The sequence below is a fragment of the Scyliorhinus canicula genome, chromosome 6 (genome assembly GCF_902713615.1).
Source record: "Scyliorhinus canicula chromosome 6, sScyCan1.1, whole genome shotgun sequence".
Lineage (NCBI taxonomy): Eukaryota > Metazoa > Chordata > Chondrichthyes > Carcharhiniformes > Scyliorhinidae > Scyliorhinus > Scyliorhinus canicula.
This window is the reverse complement of record NC_052151.1, coordinates 45,349,320-45,370,062: the sequence shown is the minus strand read 5'-3', so window position 1 is coordinate 45,370,062 and position 20,743 is coordinate 45,349,320. Positions and strand designations below refer to the sequence as shown.

General features: G+C 39.7%; 1 protein-coding gene across 5 annotated transcripts in view; it reads left to right on the top strand.

The window, feature by feature from the left end:
* Positions 1-20,743, top strand: part of LOC119967135 (protein lin-28 homolog B-like) — a 349,253-nt gene that overhangs the window by 5,982 nt on the left and 322,528 nt on the right. For 3 of the 5 annotated variants that reach the window (XM_038799262.1, XM_038799261.1, XM_038799260.1), the window contains exon 2: positions 8,943-8,994. The exons of 1 other annotated variant lie outside the window; for it this stretch is intronic. In XM_038799262.1, coding sequence (XP_038655190.1) covers positions 8,958-8,994 — 37 coding nt within the window. In that variant the 5' untranslated portion in view covers positions 8,943-8,957. Of the gene's footprint in view, positions 1-1,807; positions 1,854-8,942; positions 8,995-20,743 lie in introns of all 5 variants that reach the window. One more of the 5 variants, XM_038799258.1, reaches the window with a different exon arrangement.

Sequence of the window (20,743 nt, the reverse complement as noted above, 5' to 3'; positions counted from 1 at the left end):
TAGTTTGGCAAAGCTTTGAAAATGTCCAAAATTAATTTTATATAATTGAGCAGTATGTTAAGATAATTGCAGAAATTCTTCATCTCGTGGATAAGATTGTGCTTGTAGTATTTTTCTCAGTACAGCTATATTGTCCAAGAAATTATATTTATCATGTTGAAAAGGTGAGAATGTATAAATGATATTAAATATGACCAGTTTGCCATGGAAGCACTACAATCATGAAATAGATTTGTACCAAATTGTATATGTTTTATTGTAAAATCAATTATAATTAATATTAATGTGGAAATTGTTCTAATTTTGTTTAAATATATCCATATTCTCCTAAAATGATATAAAAACGGAAAAATAATGATTCTTCAAAATTGGTCGTTGTGCTCCCTGATATTTTATTTATTTTTGTTATTGGAATTGCCTTGAATTAAAATGCATATACTGTGTCACACACCACAATTTTAAGAAAAGTGCATTATTTTAACATAATGACATTGAATTAGAATGGAGTGGGAGAATGTAATTTTTTCAAAATTGAAATTGCATTTGTCTGCCTTGGTAAAGCATATAATAGGCCAGCATAGTTACATGCATGCTGATGTCAATTGTCATTGAAAATCAATTGGAGCAGCTTATTGACATTCTGCCCCTAAAAATAGAGTTGAGGATATACGGGATCATCAAATTAAAGGGCATAGGTGACAAACCAGGTGGAAGGTCACTGAACTCATTTTGAACAGGCCAGTACCAGTTTTTCCTGATTTGAACAAAGGCTTAATTATTCAGCTTTGGAGCCTGTGATGGTCAGTCACTGTGGTCACTTCAGATTGAACAGGCAGGATACGTTTCTGCAGGGAACTAACTAATTGATGTCTTACTCTCTGCCTGCATTTGCAAGCTCAAATAATACATTAAAAATCATCCTTTTTTAAAGCACAAAAGATTTTCTGAGATGAAAACAAATTTGTAAAATAAACTGCAGCTTGACAATGTTGTAATTTACAACATCAAATCTTTTTCCATTTTAGTTTATTTGTCATTTATTTTGTAAAAATATCAGTTTTGTTTGATACTCTGGTAGGTAGATAACTGCTGAAAGAAATAACAGCAGTGAAATAAACAGGAAGCTACTAAATTAACTATCCAACCAAATGTATTGCGGGAAGTGGATAATTATTGAAATGTATATAACCACAATCTTAATTTCCGAGGGGGTTTAATGTATTATTTTATAATATTCTGATCCTGTGTAAACTAAATGGTTAGTCCTTTGGATATGGTTCTATTACCTCTAAAATTAGTTTTGGCAAATGAATCAACAGTACTTAAATATTCCTTACTAGCATTATGTACATACCATCTTTAGTGGTAATTCAGAATTGGCATATTAAATATTATGAATCTCAAGTGAATTGATTTATAATTGTAAGACAACATGGACTATTCTTGGGTCATTGAAACCTGATCTTATTACAAGACAAGCCAGTCGTTAAAACACTTAATTCTCTCTTGCCAGAATCAAGGTTTTTCTCAATAATTCTACAAACATGAACAGTGGTATACTATAGTGGCTGTTCTCCGAATGTACATAAAACAAAGAACCAAAAATGTCATGGTATAGGTTTTCATATGGATTTATTCTGTACAATGAAAACATAGCTAATTTTTTTAATATTAAATATAAATTCCATTTTATTTATCATCTGTTACAACTTCCACTGACATTTTCAAATATCTTGCAGCTCAATGTTTAAGAAGTCATAGAAATAGGAAATAAATGTTTTAATTTCTTTGTATTATAATTCTACAGCAGGCTTTACATAGACACAAATGTACGCAAGCTGTTGACTTCTCAGGTAATTTTTTTTTTTGCTACTCAATGCTTATTTTGAAGCCATGTGCCGAGGAAGAATTAGACGCCTGTATTAGCAAAATGAACCACACTGACTCATACATAGCAATAAACAGTACGATTTATACAAGTTTAGGCTTGAGTAGACCATTAAAATAAATTCTCTTGGGAGATATTTTAGTGCCAGTTGTTTTTTTTTGGAAAGTTAACAGAATTAATTTGCAATAACAATGCATGTAAATATGAAACTCTTCTAAATTGCTAAAATGTTTACTAAAGTAGAATGGTTTTGGGATATTATCTCAATTTTACTACAGGTAAAACTAACTGATTGGTACTCTTGTTTTCCTCATTTCCAACAAATAGTTCTGTATATATTGAATAATGTTTCAATTATGAGCACTAATGTTAATATGTTAATTATTTTTAAATATAGTTTTTAGAAATAAATCATTTCATTTCAACCATTCGAGCGTGCAAAGGACCAAAGTTTAAAAGCTTACATGAGAATGATGGATATCTGCAAAATAGTTAATTGAAACTCATTCATAAAATTTTATCTACTATAAACTACACATTGTTGAAAAATATCCAGAAGTAGAATTTTATTAGCAATCCATGTATTTTTCTTTTTAATTTAGAGTAGCCAATTATTTTTCTTTTCCAATTAAGGGGCGATTTAATGTGGCCAATCCACCTAACCAACACATCTTTGGGTTGTGGGGGTGAAATCCACGCAGACATGGGGAGAATGTGCAAACTCCAGATGGACAGAGCAATCCATGTATAACCACAAGACCGTGGATGACACAAATTTTATTAATTAGTTGAATCTCTATGCCAACGTAACACACAGACATATGACAGTTCAACAATTGTCAATAGGAAAGATTATTATACCTATATACACATATACAACAGTAATATATTGTTTTAAAAGTTACTTTTCTGCCATGTCCTATGCATAGGAGTTTTAAATAATATGTAATGTTACATATTTAAAATGTGGATACATTGTATATGCATATCAGAGATAAAATATAAAACACATATCAAGGAACGTAAGTAACCTTTTTCAAGAAATTGTTTCAAATAAATTGTTTTTACTGATAAATACAGCAAGGTTTTTAGTTTCAAATAATTAATTACTCCGTAACTATCAGACCACTCCAGGACAGGGGCACTTCATTAGGCAATAGAGTAAATGGTGGAAAATAATTAATCACATACAACATTTTTAAAATTTCCATTTCAAAAATACAATCATCTTTGGAAATGTTGGGTTGCACGGTGGCACAGTTGTTAGAACTGCTGCCTCAAGGGGCCGAGGACCCAGGTTCGATCCCAGGTGGTGTTTGCACATTCTGCCCATGTGTGCATGGGTTTTACCCTCCCACCCAAAGATGTGCAGCGTAAATGGAATGGCCACACTGTTACCTCTTAATTGGAAAAAGGTAATCATTGGAAATGTTTTAGAACAGATCAGAAAACACACATGATGGAAAGTTACATAATGTGCTATGAAATGTATATGTATTCCAATAGACAATTCAGTAATTAGTAATTTTTTCAACCTCAAAATTTAATTAACAGCACAGAAGCAATACATCAGATAATGTCACATGTATTAACCTTCTGAAACGAGCAAAATGCATTTGTAGAAAATCACCTTTTAACAGTAGCGTGGAACCAGTTACATTTTAATGTATTCTGGAGGTAATTATGGACATGAATCACCGTTTACTTTATTTTTTTTTCATTTAGAGTACCCAATTCCTTTTTTTCCCAATTAAGGGACAATTTAGCATGGTCAATCCACCTGCCCTGCACATCTTTGGGTTGTAGGAATGAGACCCACGCAGGCATGGGAAGAATGTGCAAACACCACAGAGACAGTGACCTGGGGCCTCGGCGCTGTGAGGCAGCAGTGGTAACCACTGTGCCACCATTCCACCCTAACAGTTTACTTTAGACAGTTATTGCCTATCAAACTCTGCTGAATGGAGTAAGAAATATATAAATATTAAGTTTCAAAGCTTAATGTTATTTACGATTTCCATCAGGGTAAAAACAATGTCTTATGGGCAGCCTAAATATAGTATTTGTAAATATTTCTTAAGCATGGTACATAAAAATCCTTTCATATTTTGCTATATAATATAAGTCCTTGTATTGCCACTTTCTTCAGATAATCGCCTGTAAACATTTAATGCTGATTCTGTTAAAGTAAGTTCCAGTTCCATAGACATGGCATTCAACTTCTATTTCCTACACCTTTTAAATAAACTTGTTTTTTTTTTGTGGTTTCAATCCTTTTAAAGCAAAATTCTACTTTACAGAAATTATATTTCATATAATGGTATATCCCTGGCATCATATTTTACTGCTTGTTCTTCTGCTTTGTCTTTTTATTTTTGATACCACCAAGCTAGCCTATAATTTGGAATATTGCTTCTAGGAAATTCACATTTTGGATTTGTTTTGCAAACAAAGTTTAAAAGGAGCTTCAAATAAACAGGGAACTAGTATTAATATTATTAATATAATATGCTCTTTCAAGATTTCCATATTTTGGTTATTTCCCCTAAACTAATGATCAAAATATCCCTGGATAATTATTGCATTTTCTATGTACTCCATGCAACCAATGGAGCATATACACAAGCCATTTACAATGCTTTCAATTTTTGGATACCCGCACTACTTTGAAGCAAAATAAAATCTAATTGATGCATTTTGTTCCATTTTCATAAGGCATCAAAGCTTTTAAACATTTTATCCTGATGCTAACATTTTATCTTTCAATGTCAGTCATGCACCTAAGAGTTAAAATGCACAGAAGTGGGTAAAATTGCTAAAAATGAGTCATTTCCAAACACTAGTCTAATCTTTGGGGTCAGATAATAATGTAAGCATTCTCACAATGTAACTTGTTTGAATACCCATGATCAGATTGCAACCATTAAACCTGCTCAGAAGTGCCTACTATTCTCTTTATTCGATTGTATTTTAAAACATACTACAATCCTCAATGGTTTGATTGGGGGTGTGAGCGGAGAGGCAGTGAAGCAAGATCAGGTACCTGATTGGTTTGCAGAACCTGTATTTCACTTATGTAACCTCATGGACAGGATAATACTCTGGCAGGATACATTTCACTGTTGCATAATTTATCTTCCATACCAGCAGTCCTGTAGCATAAGAAAAGAGAGCAACATCCTTTTTCATTACTAGTAGCTTTAAAATCTGAATTTTTCTTTTGTTCACAATTCATCACCTTCCTGTTCAACCCCAGATACATTTCTCTAGTTTCTGAAAAAATGCAGCTGACATTGGATAATTTACTATTTTTGTATATTCTTTTCATTGCTGGCACCAATATGTATGCCCAATTAGTTTAATAGTCAGTTGTTGTACCAGCTAACACTGAATATTTATGATGAAATCAGAAATGAGAAACTGTATATTATGGCTATATACATCATCTAAATTGCCTTCTCAATGTATAAAAGAATATGCTATAGTTTACAATACGTCAAATCAAATATGCAAAGTCATTCAATCAATATGTTGGTTCCTAATTAACAAATTATTCCAGGTTTGACTCCCATCTACGCTGTAGATTAGATTAGAATAGTCTGAATTAAAATTGGTCTTGGTACTCCTATGTACTATCCAATGAGAACTCGCTGTTCAAAGTGAAAATGTGGCAATGTCTCATGGAGATAGAGACATTACTCAATGGTTATAAAGCCTGCCTATATCAGTACTCTCACTATTGGTGTAAATAGAACCGTATACTACCATGAAGTAAACACCTTCAAAGGAAAGATATTAATGGGGTGGGGGTGTGTTAAACCTTCGTTAAAATATATCTGAAATGAAGTACATTCAATCAGAACTGATTCATCTGACTATGTTTACTAGGCAGAAACTACAACAAAACCATTTGTGGAATTTCAACTATTTTGGGTGTCTATAAAGAATTAAAAATGTTGAACTTGGAAATTCTAAGCAGTTTGTTTGGAAGGAAAAGATGGTCAAGTGTGATAAAGACATCATGATTTTTTTAAGTGTTCTCGTATCCCTAAATCAAAGGTTGCATGCATTTTTGCATAGTGATTATAACTTAGGTGTTATAGTTACATATATTCCTCGCCACTACTTTTATTTTGGTTCTAAGTGTTCCTTGTTACTTCAACTGCCTTTAAAAGTAATCGTAATTTATTTCTCACTCCATGGCCTTTTTATAAGTGTGTGCGTTGGGGGGGGGGGGGGGGGGAGCTGAGACTAATTATGTAAGCCCTGCTTTGTGATGCATGTAACTTTTTGACCATGTGTGAACTGCTGAGTGATTGAGGTACCCTCACTTTGGCACACGAATTTATAATATGCAATCCGCAATATGAGTTTAGGTAAATAAAAGTCCAGATTCCATTGCAGCCTCTTAAAAATAGAAAATAGAGCAAGCCTTTGGAATGAATCTCTCCTGCAGTATGGCTCAAGGTATTTGGATCTTGAATGGCAGATGTCAAGCTGCTTTGCCACATTAAAGCAAGCCTCTAAATGGAACAACCCCCAACCAACCAGCCAAAAAAACTTCCTCTTAAAACAATCCGTTTCCTTCGAGGGGGGTTCTTTTGAAGTGACCATTTGTAATGTCAGCACAGTGGTTAACTTTAATGTCCCCAATTTATTTCAGGAGCACTTCCCCTGGGCTCGCCTATTGCTTGGCGTGGTTCTCATTTTGGTATAATTATCTCTCTCAGGGCATTTAATAGCATGTCGGCAATGTTTATGTAGGCAAAAGGCGAGCGCCGTAAAACCACCGACACACGCCCACCCGTCGAACAACACTTGTGTATTTATCTAATTTAATAGAATGGGTAAACGTCGCCATAGAAACCGGAGCACCAGGATGTAGAAAATTTAAAGGGGCAATAGTCTTAAAGAATCGGCTCTTTGCGGCGTTGTCCTGCTGCAGGAGTCGTACTAGATTACTTTGAAGCGTTCCTAAGAAGGAAATGACAGTTTATATCTGCGCACTACTGTTTGTTGTGTTTAGTTCGGGAGACGCAGAAAGAATCCGAACCTTGGTAGCCACCGAAATAAGATTGGAGCCTTAAAATTAAGAATGCAACAAAGTTGTTTATTTGTCGTTCAAAAACTCTCATGCTGTATCTTTAGCCCGCCTTAGTGTTAATGTGATAAAATCACGCACCGCTCTTTTACTTCATTCACAATTGTAGCTCCAATTCCGTATTTGAATTTAAAGAACGGGGGGGGGGGGGGGGGGGACTATTGATGCAATAAGTATACAGCATTTTAACATGGTGGATTTAATTTGTATGGGGTGGGTTAGACTAGGGAATTAAAAAACAACCGGGACCTGTAAACTTGGGAAGAAGCTGTGTAACAAATGTATTCAATTCCCACCGCCCCTGCGTGAAAGTACCGAAGAAATCGTCAACAGTTCTAACAAATGTCTCATCGTTCCAGCACCCCCCCCCCCCACCCAATTGATGGAGCCGCGGTAAAGGGTGTTTCACCATGTTTTCAGTGCTCCTCGTTTGGCTGTGAAATCGGTCCACGTACCCTCCCCAGATAACCCAGCAGGTCGGAGGATTGACTGAAATGTTTTGAAGCTATTTGCTGTATCTGATATCAAACGAGGTCTAGTGTAAAACGCGCGACAGGCTATTCAATGAGCACTGGATTAGTCTCCCTACCTGATCCTGAGGCAGTAGGTTCCCACCCCCCACCCCATTAGCTTTCGCTCGGCCGAGCGCCATAAGGAAGGCTGTGCACCTGGGCTGCTGCCCCCCAAACCCCTCAGCAGTACTGGGGGGGGGGGAGAAAACCCCTTCCCCCTTCCGTGTTCTCAACAGTTGCAGCAGAGGAGGGGGTGCGCGGTAGAAGATAGCTTTCGGACTCACCTGACTTGCTCCCGGCTGATCCAATGGCCGTGTAAAAAAAACAGACGTCGCCTTGTTACCAGGTGAGTTCCTGCACACAACATTCTTTAAATAGCCTGGCAGAAACCTGAGCCCTCGGGCTGATCAGACAGCGCCGTCTACCTCGCCAACTACTTGTGGGATTACAGACACTTCAAAATGGGCAGCAGAATTGCATTGCGGGTTCATAAAGCAGCTCTCTCGATCAGCATCTCTGCCCTCGTGGACTGAGGGCTGACAGTCGGCGTTCAGTCTTAATGTTGCGATCCTCACGGTGGATTGCTATCGGGAAATCTTCATGTATTTTTGACTACATCTGAAAACCCCAGCAAAATGTTATTGTGCCAATATATAATTTAAAAAGTGGCAACTCCAAAATATATTCACGTGCTGAAGAGTAGCATAAAGGGGAGAAAGAAATGGGATATTTTATGGGATCGATTAAGTAAGGCGGTAGGATGCTTTATCCAGCCTTAACACCTGCATGGGCCGAATTACCTGCTCCTGTGCTGTAAATGCCGCTTTAACACACACAAATCGCGCTGTCCAAGCATCTAAGACACATACTGCTGTGGTTTAATTGGACCAACAACATTGCCATTGCTCTCCATGCAAAAATGAGCTCCAGGATGCTATTTGCACAGAATTGGCCCAAGTCGATGAGTAAGTACTGGAACGCAGGGAGCTCTTGTGTTACACTCTGCTGGTAAAACATAATCCATTATTAACAGAGTGAAAGAATATACGCCTCGCTTTTACAGTAAGGAAACAAATCCGTACGCCTTTCTGTCAAAAATGTGACGGGAATGTTTGCTACATGGTGCTTGTAACGCTGACAGCGGCCGACAGACGCGACCTGCAGCAGTAAGTTGGGAAGAGGCCGGGCTGTCCTAGAGAGTGCGACCCTGTTTGTGAATGCTCCTGCGAAGAAGCTTGGCGTTCACTGAGTATACTTGGGCGCAGTTTAATCCTTCTGGCTGTCCAGTGAGAAAGGTAATGGAAACATTCAGAAACCTTCAGGGGCGAAATTCCGCGTTTCCAAACAATGAGCACATTTATCTTTTTTTTTAAAGTTTGTGAACTATGCAAAATCTTTATTGTTCTTTGATGTCAAACTGAGCAGACGTGTTAATTTCCAGGTCCCGGAGAAGAGGATGAGCTCATTCAAGATGGTTTCCTGTCCAAGCTCAGGTTGGTCGTTCTCTTTCAAAAAAATGCTTGCGAAATATGTGTGTGTGTGTGTGTGTCTGTTATGTGCTTTTTGTGACCCTGAGGCACGGCTATAATCTGTATTTCTGAATAAATGGTCTTGAGGTGTGTCAAAAGCATCGACTTGGCAAAATACATTGTGATGCCCCTTTCGGGAGAGAACGAAATTCTGGAATTAAAGTTTTGCTGACTTGAGTATAACGGGAAAATATATTCCCATGCGGCAAAATTGCTGATCACTTTGCCCCCCAAAAAATGATGTCGTTTGGAACACCTTTTGAGAGGGTGGATGTGGAGAGTAAAGTTTTTTTTTCGAGGAGGGGGCATTGAAGCTTTGAAGGCCAATATAAAACTTCCTTTGATATCGCAGTGTGACAATTGTGCAATCCATTTATTTGCCTTGGTGAACTCCAGTGATCTATTTCTGGCACGGGGGGGGGGGGGGGGGGGAGAAGAGGGTTGTTTGTGATTTGTTTTAATCGAGTATCTCGGGGACCATCCTGCACCAACAAGGATATTGTGTGAGATACCTTAACCCAGTGTGAAGCACTTTCCATTCAAGGGAAGAATGGTCTGTGTGCTTAAGACACTGGACTAAACTCGCCCTCTGGAAGCACAACGTCATTTGGTGATTTTCTTAAATTTAAACAAAAATTGCGCGAAGAAAGCTTGAAGAAAATATGAAGTTCGCTTCGGTGACAGTAAAAATCGCCCGCCACAAGACTGATATGTCAGCAACCAAATATTGCAGTTATGCTGTCTCCTTGCTGATCAGGGTCTTATATTGTGTTACGGGGATAGGGTAGGGTACACTTTCCAAGGGCCGGTGCAGACTCGAAGGGCCGAATGACCTCCTTCAGCACTGTAAATTCTATGTTTCTATACCTCTTTAAACAAAAAAACAAATCAGATTCGGGCAACGACATTGCAGTTTGATAGCGGCCCTGAAATACAACATGCAATTTTAAGGGAGAATGCTTCTGTTCCGCAGCTTCAGGACCAATGCGGGAATCTTATAGTCATAGAGCTTTACAGCACGAAAATAGACCCTTCGGTCCATCATGTCTGTGCCGTCCATTTATTCTTATCCCATTTTCCAGCACTTGGTGCAGCTCTGGCGTTTCAAATGCTTACTTAAATGCTTCTTAAATGTTGACGGTTCCCGCCTCTGCCACAACTTTCTCAAACTCACTTGTTGTATAATGGGCGCTAGTGTCGCTTTCGTCCTAATTACTCGAAACAGTGAGAAAGAAGAGGAGGAAAATCATCTTAAAACCTGCGTTTCCCTTTGGAAACTGGGTCCGGAGGGAAGCTAGCGTGTGTTTTACATTAATCCCATCATAAACATTTCAAGAGTCGGGTCCGATCCAACTCTTCACCCAACTCGTGTTGGTGGATATGAGAAACGGAGCAGAAGCTGGCCATTAGCAGAGGTGTGGTCAAAGTGCACCTCTTCAGAGCTCGCGTTTCTCTCTCACCGCGACTGAGCAAAGCAAGGCGAGGTGGCACGCAGTGCGCCGGCTCCAGTTGCTGGATGTGGTCTTGTGTGAAGCAGCAACTGCTTGCCGTTCGGTCCGGACATCGGAAGCTCGCAGAGACCAGCGCCGTTTACTTGGACACAGTTCCTAGTGTCCACGCCCTTCTCCCCCTCCCCAAACTTACAGCACGAAAACAAAATAGACTTTCCCCACACTCTTGCTCTCTAGTCTCATCCCTTTTTGTACGTACAGCTGCAGGGATGGTCCTCAGTCCTCCAGTTTACTGAGCGATGCGGAATCCAGAGAAGGTGATCCTTACTTGCCTGACGCGGTTTGCGGTTGTTTCGCTACCCGGCTGGTCGTGTTGGGTCTGCGGCGGACACTCGGGAGACCCATTGTGATGGCTCGATTCCAGCAGTAGGATTTACCCTCCCCCTCTCTCTCTCTCTCTCTCTGCTTCAGCATCCAACATCATCGCAAGGCAGTGACATCACCACCTGCCAGAAAGGGACTCCCTCCAGGGAGATCCGACTAACACAACCAGGAGCCCTGCCTTCTATCTCACTTCAAACCGCGACGCAGACTCTTCTCTCCCCCCCCCCCCCCCCAATGAGGACGATTGGTTCAAGGAGGCTTTCACACGGGGTGTCGAAGGCAAGCAGAGTTCTCAGCTGGTCCCATCCTCTTCGGAGTGGTTTTGCTCCCAGTACCAGCAAATCAAAAACACAACTGCTGCTCTCTGTCCCTCTTTTTTTATGAAAGGTGGAAATACCTCCTTTTGGTTGGTATTGGGAATTGGACGGGCGTGGAGTTATTATAGAACATAAAGTGCAGAGAGAGGCCATTCGGCCCATCTAGTCTACACTTAAGCCCTCACTTCCACCCTATCCCCGTAACCCAATAACCCCATCTAACCTTTTTTGTCACCTAAGGGCAATTTATCATGGCCAATCCACCTAACCTGCACATCATTGGACTGTGGGGGGATACCAGAGCACCCGGACGAAACCCACGGGAGAACGTGCAGACTCCGCACAGACAGGGACCCAGCGGGGAATCGAACCTGGGACCCTGGCACTGTGAAGCCTCAGTGCTGTCCACTTGTGCTACCCGATCATTTTGAAGTATTCCACATAATCCAGCCTCCTCAAATTTCTGTAGTACATCTGTTTGTTTATTTTCCTCACTTTGAAAACAAATGGTTACCCCTAAATCAAGGCCAGTAGAAATTAGTTCAGGACCAAGAAGGTCACCGATTTAACCTCCCATTCCTGCGTGGCATTTTACTTTTTTGTGCTTTTGAGATAAATTGCCAACCAGATTCCCTGCTTCAGAGAACCCACCCCAGAAATGAATATCCCAGATGGTTATGAAAGCAATAGATTAGTACACAAAACTGCCAGAGCTGCAAAACCGTGACTAATGTTCACACTTCCGTTTACCCCAGATGGTGAGTTGTTGATCATGATTTTCCTATTGATCATTACACCAAACAAATCAAAGACGCCTCCAGGATCAAAGGGAGCAAATTTCCTTGTTTTCAGCCTTTTTAAATGGCTGATGATGACAGAGCAACAACATCTATCTTCAGCATCATCCAGATTAATGCACGGCTTTCAGCAGAGTGAAAACTTTAAAAATTCATTTTAAAGAGAACTGTCTTAGTTAATGCTGGAGCAGCAGTGAATGTGATGAATCTGTTGCAATCCCTCTCGCCCAAACTGAAGGAGAAACTATGGCAATGAGAGTTGTCATTTGCTGAGGTGTTTACCAAAGGAGACCAGTATATTTCTGCAGAGTTTTTCAGGTATTTGTAACATATTTACTTAACTTCCCATCTTACTGTTAAAGATGTTGTCAAAATTTTGAGTTCTTAACTTTTGGTAGATTTAAAATCCAGCAGAAGAAATGATAGTTCAAACAATGCATAACAAGTCTGAATTAAATATTTTAAAACTAATATAACTATAGATAGTTCCAACCGTTCTGTACTATATATTGTACCAATCTTGGATGAAGACCCCCAACTCAATTAATAACAGTAGAAAAATGGTGCCTTATTTTTGATGAACATTGTTAAACATTTGACTTAGCCTGAATCATAGAATTTACAGTGCAGAAGGAGGCCATTCGGCCCATCGAGTCTGCACCGGCCCTTACAAAGAGCACCCTACTCAAGCCCATGCCTCTACCCTACCCGGTAACACCCACTTTGATTTGTTTTGGACACTAAGGGCAATTTAGCATGGCCAATCCACCTAACCCGCACATCTTTGGACTGTGGGAGGAAACTAGAACACCCAGAGGAAACCCACGCAGACACAGGGAGAATGTGCAGACTCTGCACAGACAGTGACTCTAGCCGGGATTCAAACCTGGGACCCTGGAGCTGTGAGGCAACTGTGCTAAACACCATGCTACCGTGCTGCCCATCAAAGTACAGCTTTACAAGTGCAATAAAATACTCAATATTTCCAAAGTCTGTTTATATTCAGCATATAAACTGGGATAATTAACGGGCCTATCAACAGTAATAATTACAGTGTACAATTTAAACGTGAGGGTAGAGGCAGCTACTCCACAGAACATCTACAAAATGGCAATTTGAAGTGGGTTATTAACTGGTATATTAACTGGGTTTCAAATATAGATATAATTTTCAAGGTGAAATGGTGTCTGTCCTTTTAATCTTGTCCACTGGACGTTTAATTACACTTTGAGTTAACAGTGACTGATGCATATACAGTTGAAGTACATTCTGAAAAATAAATACGTCGTACTGACATTCCTCTGCTGTCTATCACTGTTCTAACGTCAAAGTTTACTGCACATACTCTGGTGCCGAATGAAGAAACTGAAGCGCAGTGGAACATGTGTATATGTTCTTTGCAGATCTTCTCTGTCAATCTGAACCATCCTCTTTGTCTGTTTGTAGTTTCAAATGATCAGCATTGTAACTGAGTCTGGGTAGCTTCCTAATTCAGATCCAGGCCTCAGCTATGTTTCATTTGGGAAATTTTGTTAAACACTTTCTAGCTTCTGTTGAGGGTAGGAGTCGGCATGAAATTCCAATGATTTATGCATTTTAAAAGCCAATTATTTCAGTGGATTTTAAAGTAATTTCTCCAGATTAATTTGGAATATAAAACAAGTCCCCTAAATGAAACCTAATGTTTATATTAACCATGTTTCTTTCATTCATGATTTCTGAGCAGTCTCCCTCTTATGACCCCGCCCCCCAACTTTCTGAAAGTGCTGACTCATTTGGCAAGGTTGCAAGTGTGCCAGCAAACATATGTCAAATATCTATTTACTACTTGAGTCAGAATTGGGCCCAGAAGAATTCTTTGCATACCTGCTTAAGATCATGGAGGCCAATTGCAGCTTGCTTACGAGAGGTGCAGCTGAGGTTGGGTAACTCAGCACTAATCGGAGACCATAGTGATCTGAATGGTTCATTACTGCACTAGGTCCCACAGTTATCCAATAGTAACCTTTATGATAATCTTTCACAACATCCACCCATCAGTGCTTAAATCCAGCTCCTGCTATGTTATTGAGCCAGAAGGGTGCAAATCCTACTTGTATGGATATCAGTACATAGCAGTCCATATTTTCTCTTTCTGGTTTCAATAGTCAAGCAGCCTACTAATGACATCCTGTTATCCAATTTTGTTCAAGACAGTATTTACTTGAATCAACAGCTGAGAAGGTCCAGATTCAGTTTCCATTCCATTAGCTGAAATTACCCAGGGCAAAGGAATACAAATAAATCCATTTTCTCCCTTCTGAATGCTATTCCATAATCTCTGGGGCAAAGCGTGGATGAAAGTTTGAATAGCAGAAAGTTTGAATGTGCCCTGTGTTATAAGTAACCTGTCAACAATTACTAACAAGTCTCGCATGCAAAGAGTAGCTATTTAGGCATGATACTGGACTTTTTCAAAGTAAGTCCCTCCTTTAGGAGAGAATGGTATTAGAAATTTTGGCAAAAATTAACCTGCTGATGTTCACAGTTTAGATTCGGATTTGAAGAACATATACTTTAAGATATTGGAAGGCTGCTGACAACTGTGGAATTACACTCTTACAAGTACTGGCACCTTGGGAGAGAAGGATGTAAGGATCCTCTTGTTTAATCACTGTCTGTTGCCCCCCCCCCCCCCCCCTCCTTTTAATTTTCTTTAACCTGTTCACTATTGCCATTTTTTGGTCCGTGGATGGTTAATGCCTTTAAGACCAAGCTGCTTAACTTTAATTTTAAAATGGGAAATCACAGCAGGATGTACTGTTTGGTCTGACATCAGTGGTGACACATCTTGATGGATTTGGCTGGTGGCCAATGAGCCATTTTAAATAGCTGGCCCCTTTGCTGATACTCAATGCTGATCATTCTGAAATATTCTGCAGAGCTAGGAAGGTTTGGTCTTGGTTTCAGTTTTAAAAATACAGCAGGGGCAGCACGGTGGCACAGTGGTTAGCATTGCTGCCTACGGCGCTGAGGACCCGGGTTCGAATCCCGGCTCTGGGTCACTGTCTGTGTGGAGTTTGCACATTCTCCCCATGTCTGCGTGGGTTTCACCCCCACAACCCAAAGATGTGCAGGGTAGGTGGATTGGCCACACTAAATTGCCCCGTAATTGGAAACAATAATTGGGTACTCTAAATTTACTTTTTTTTAAATAAAAAATACAGTTGGAGAGCAATAGCACAGCTGGAGCTTTCTCCAGGTAAAAATCCAGCCAGCTTTTCTGCCCTATCCAGCCTGAGAACGTTTCATTCCTCAAGGCAGCGGTGGAGGGAGCTCTGTGGTATGTTGCCATGAAATGATAACAGACCTCTCAAATCATGTGGAAGCTGCTTCTCTGGTACTGTTTTTCCTCAGTAAAGCTGGGGGACATTCTAGTGAGCCTGGAAACCAGTTAAGTTTAAACCACAGGCAGAAGCTAGGGAGAAGGTGAAACCAAGCGTCTTAAGAATCAAACTAGCCTGAGGCTGTTCTTTTAAGTGTAGATCCCGGGTAATAACAGTAAAATTGACTCCCTCAGAGGAACCATTGCAGCCTGGGAGTTCTGACTGAATGCTACGCCAGAAGATTCTCTTTAGCAACCCAACTAGTGGTTTCAATTACTTCGCATCCTGGGAGGACAGCTTGCTACAACAACCTCAACGTTAGAAGCAAGGACACTCTTCTTTCTTTTTTCATATTTTAAATCCTATTATTTTTGCCCCTCCCCCTCCCTCTGTGTGTCTGCCTTGTGTGTGTGTTTGGGTAGAAGGTGGGACGATAAAAATGGGTAGTAGTAGATTAGCTGGCCATTATTCTGTTATAATTATTGCATGTTTCAACTTTATTTCTGTTTATAAATACAGTAGTCCCCCTTTATAACGGGGGTGTTGGGGTCCAAGACAGCCACCCGCGTTGCAACCGAGCCGCGGATATCCACGATGGGGGTTTTAAATTTATTTAAAAATCTATGCTAGCGCTTCCCATTGAGAGTCTACGGGGGGGGCGGGGGGAGAGGTCAGACCCCCGTAGACTCACAATGGGAAGCGCTAGCATAGATTTTTAAATAAATTTAAAACCCCCATCGTGGATCTAATTAAAACAGTGTAAATTTCAGCGGCCGGCTCACTTTGATCCGGAGAGGGAAGCTGCTCTCTCACTGAAGCAATCAGCGGCCGCTGAAATTGACACTGCCGGCTGCTCTCTCCCTCCAATCAGAAACATTAAAACTTAAAAGTTGGATTGGAGGGAGAGAGCAGCGGGCAGTGTCAATTTCAGCGGCCGGCTCACTTTGATCCGGAGAGGGAAGCTGCTCTCTCACTGAAACAATCAGCCGGCCGCTAAAATTGACACTGCCGGCTGCTCTCTCCCTCCAATCCAACTTTTAAGTTTTAATGTTTCTGATTGGAGGGAGAGAGCAGCCGGCAGTGTCAATTTCAGCGGCCGGCTGATTGTTTCAGTGAGAGAGCAGCTTCCCTCTCCGGATCAAAGTGAGCCGGCCGCTGAAATTGACACAACTGACAGTTGGGGTCCATAAGCCCCCCCGCGGTATATCGCGAACCGCGGTATTGCGGAGCGCGGTATAACGGGGGACTACTGTAAACAGTTGTTGTATTTAACATACAAATCTGATGCCTGTAAGTCATTGGAGCAGTCACAACCAAAGATCTCAGAAATCTTATACTAATTATTGGTTAATTCACTTGTGTTTGGGCCCGGGGCCTGTGGGGCTTGAATTGACCTTGCACTTGCCCAGAGTATCGTAACAAGGAGGTGAGGGAACAAAATGATGATATGGTGTTGTTCCATGTAACCTGGGATTTAAAAGAAAAGCCATGTTCTCACGGCCCACATTGGTCTAATTGTTAAATATTTGTAAAGACTGTAAAAGTTATGCATCTATACAAACGAAACATTTTAGAAATGCACAGGAAATGCAGTAATTACCTGCAAAATAAGAAGATGGGTCTTGACATCGTAAGTATGTGCCCTTCTTCAGAATAATTACAGTTCTGATTTTGAAAATATGCGTTGGAAAATGTTTATCTTCATTGATTTTTTTTTTGCCAATGCAAGCCAAGTATATCTACACTATTCTGGGACACCTCATGGCACTACATATATGCAACAAAATTATATGGAAAGTTAGTTTTTTTAGCAGTAGTTATCTTAATGGGAATAGATTGGAGTGAAATATTGGAGGATAGGATCTGAACCTTTGGGTACTTAGTGCAGAAGGGAGCCATTCAGCCCATTGAATCTGCACCACCCCTCCAAAAGAGCATCCTACCTAGGCCCACTACCCCTCCCATCCCTGTAACACCAGTTAATCTGCACATTTTTGGGCAGTAAGGGGCAAATTAGCATGGCCAATCCACATAACCTGCACATCTTTGGGAGGAAACCAGAGCACCCAGAGGAAACCCATACAAACAGGGTGAGAAGGTACTGTCTCCACACAGACAGTAACCCAAGGCCGGAATCAAACTCTGGTCTCTGACACTGTGAGGCAGCAGTGCTAATCACTGTGCCATTGTGCCTCCCTATTTACAAAACCATAAAGGAAGATTGCATGTACTTGCATGAATTAGAGATGACATAACGGCAGTATAAAAAAGGGACATAAATGACATTAAGGTAGAAACCAAGTCCGTGCAGTTTAAAATACAGAATAAGAAATGTTTGATTGTGCTACTAACCAATTAATAGTGAAATCAAAGTGGAGGATGAAGTAAGCAAATGTGTGAAATAGGAAAAATCCATGGAATGATTTTCATGGATAATTTCAAGCACCCCCAAATACACCTGTAAGACAAAATAAGGAACTGGGATTTACTGTGTGCCAAAGCCTTTTTTACCCAATACATAAATGCCCAACAAAAGAGGAATCACTATTAGATCTAGTAATTGAAAATTAATCAGAGCAAATTAGAATTGTAAACATGGGAGGTCATTGAGGCAATAACAATCAGACCATAATAGTATTAAAAATAATCAGAAAAACGTAAGTAAAACAAAGATCTAAGTAATAGATTGGAAGAAGTATTTTGAGGATTGTGAATGGAGCTAGGGAAGAGAAGCCAAAAGGAAATACTGACAGAGAAGTACAACAGTTCAAAATATTTTTAAAAGGTGATCAATGGAGCCCAGGAAAAATATACTCTTCCAAAAGAATAACAACAAACTATACAATAATTAAAGACAGTGGGTGAGGAAATGATGAAGACAAAATTGAAATGAAAACAAAAATATAGAAACCACAAAGGAGAGAATAATAATGGGCAATATGTGATGGTCAGGGAAGAAAGTTTTTAAAATTATGATAGCAAATAGGAACTAGGACATTGCAAATTTTTAAATATATCTTGATAATTAACAAAAGGATAATCAGGTGAGAAATCCGATCACTAAAAGATGCACAAGATAAATGCACTGGTAACACCATGAAATGATAGCCATGTTGAATAATTATTTTGCCCTATTATTTACCAGGCAGACTAATGACATGGTCATTGCATAAGAAGATTAACTTAAAAAGTCAAGGCATTCAAAATGGAAAGGGAGCCATAATTGATGAACTAATCAAACATACAAGGGTAAAATTACTGGTCTCAATGTATTTCATTTGTACATACTAAAAGACGCTATGGAAGAGTCAGTAGAGGAACTATTATATATTTATAAAAATACCTTGGAGAAAAGTATAGTACCAGCAGGCTAGAAGACTGCTAATGTTGTTCCTTTCTATATAAGGAAGATTTAAGGAAGGAGACCATTGAAATATAAACCAGTTAACGTTAAAGATAGCAAATAAAATGGAATCTTAAAGTTACATGAGAAAAATATCTGGCAACTAAAAATATAATAAGTAGCCAACATGGATTTCAAATAGGAAAGGGAAACCAGTAACTGCTATAAATACTAAAGTCACACAGTATCTGTGAAAACAGAAGCAATGTTAATGTGTTTGGTCAGTGACCTTTCATCAGTAAGGTCATTGGTCTGGATTTTTTTAGGAGGCCTTCAGTACCAAATAATAAACTCATGGCCATGAGGACAAGTAGCAGAATGGAGAGCTAGCTGGGTAAAACTGAAAATGGGGTGTGTTCGAGGCAATTACTTAGACTGCTGGTGGGTGGGAAGTGAAATTCTACAAAAACCTGTGCCGGGACCAGTACTCGTCATTTGTATCAATTTGGAGTCAGGAAGCAGAAGTATAACGTCTAAATTTGCAGTTGACACCAAATTGAGGGACATAGTTAATACTGAGGAAGACAGCAAACAATTACAAGAGGCTATTAGTAAACTTGCAGAATGGTTGTGTGAATTGCAAATGCATTTTAATATGTCTGAGTCATTTTATTGGTTGGAGGAATAAGGATACCTTTAAAAATGTGAGTCTAAATGGAATAAAGGAAGAGTGGCATTTGGATGTAGATATTCACACACTATCAAAAGTAGCAACATAAGTTAACAAGGACATCAAAAAATTAAACTCAGTGGTTGGGTTAATTTCTAGAGGAATAGAAAAGAAAAGCAGGGAAGTTATGGTAAAATTGTACAGAAACTTGGTTATATTAAATGTAAGGTCTTTGTATTTTGTTTCCATATTATACAAAAGACATACAAGTGCTGGACAAGGTGCAAAAAAATTTGCAACGGATGATACCAGAACTAAGATATTATAATCATCAGGAGAGAAGGAATAGGCTAGGGTTCGGGGTTCCCTTCTCCAGAAAATAGGTGGAGGGATGATGCAAAAATGGCTGTTAAAATTATGAACAGTTTGACAGAGTAAATGTAAAGATGTTTCCACTTATGGGGAGTCAAAAAGTATTACATCTTCCCTTGACCTTCTCTGCTCCACTGGAAGTAGTCCCAAGTGTCTCTTCATAATTATGTTTTCCACCCGTGGCAATATCCTGGTAATTGGCTCCATATATGTTCTGTAGTTTTAATGCCATACTATAATGAGGCATTCAGAATTTTATACTGTGCAATATCTATGTCAGGTTACTTGTTCTAGTGCCAGTGTTGGCTCAGTGGCAGTTGGAAGGTCTCGAAGTTAGAAGGTCATAGGTTCAAACTTGATTTTAGAGACTTGAGCATCTAATCTAAGCTCCCACAACTGAGACAGTGTTTTGGGTTAGAGTCTTTCAGATGAAACATCCAACCAAGTTCTCATCGGCCCTCCCAGGTATATGCAAAATATCTGATGGTATTGAAAAAAGAGGTCAGGTATTTTGGTAAACATTTATCCTTCAACAGATTATCCAGTCTTCTACCTCATCACTCTCTTTGGGACCTTGCCACAACAGTGACTGCACATTTGAACCACTTCCATGATTCCATACTTTTGGCTCTGATTCCGTTCCTCACAAGGATATGATCCTTGGCTAAACCAGACTGCTCACTATTTCACCCTCTGCTAACTTTCCAACCTCATATTCTATTCCACCTGGTTAATTTTCACCACAGTGCAATCTGCTATTGAAACTCTCATCCATGCCTCAGTCACTCATTTCCAGGTTAAACAATTCCAATGATATCATGGCAGACTCCTGTTCTCCACTCTCCATAAACAGCAGCTCATCCATATTCTATCCTGCACCAAATCTATGACTTTTCATTCTACAGGTGACTGTGTCATCAGCTGATGTGGTACCATGCTCAGAAGTTCACTTTCTAATTCCTTTGCATTTCCATTGCTCTCAATTCCTTTTAAAATGGTTCTTTAACTGAGGGT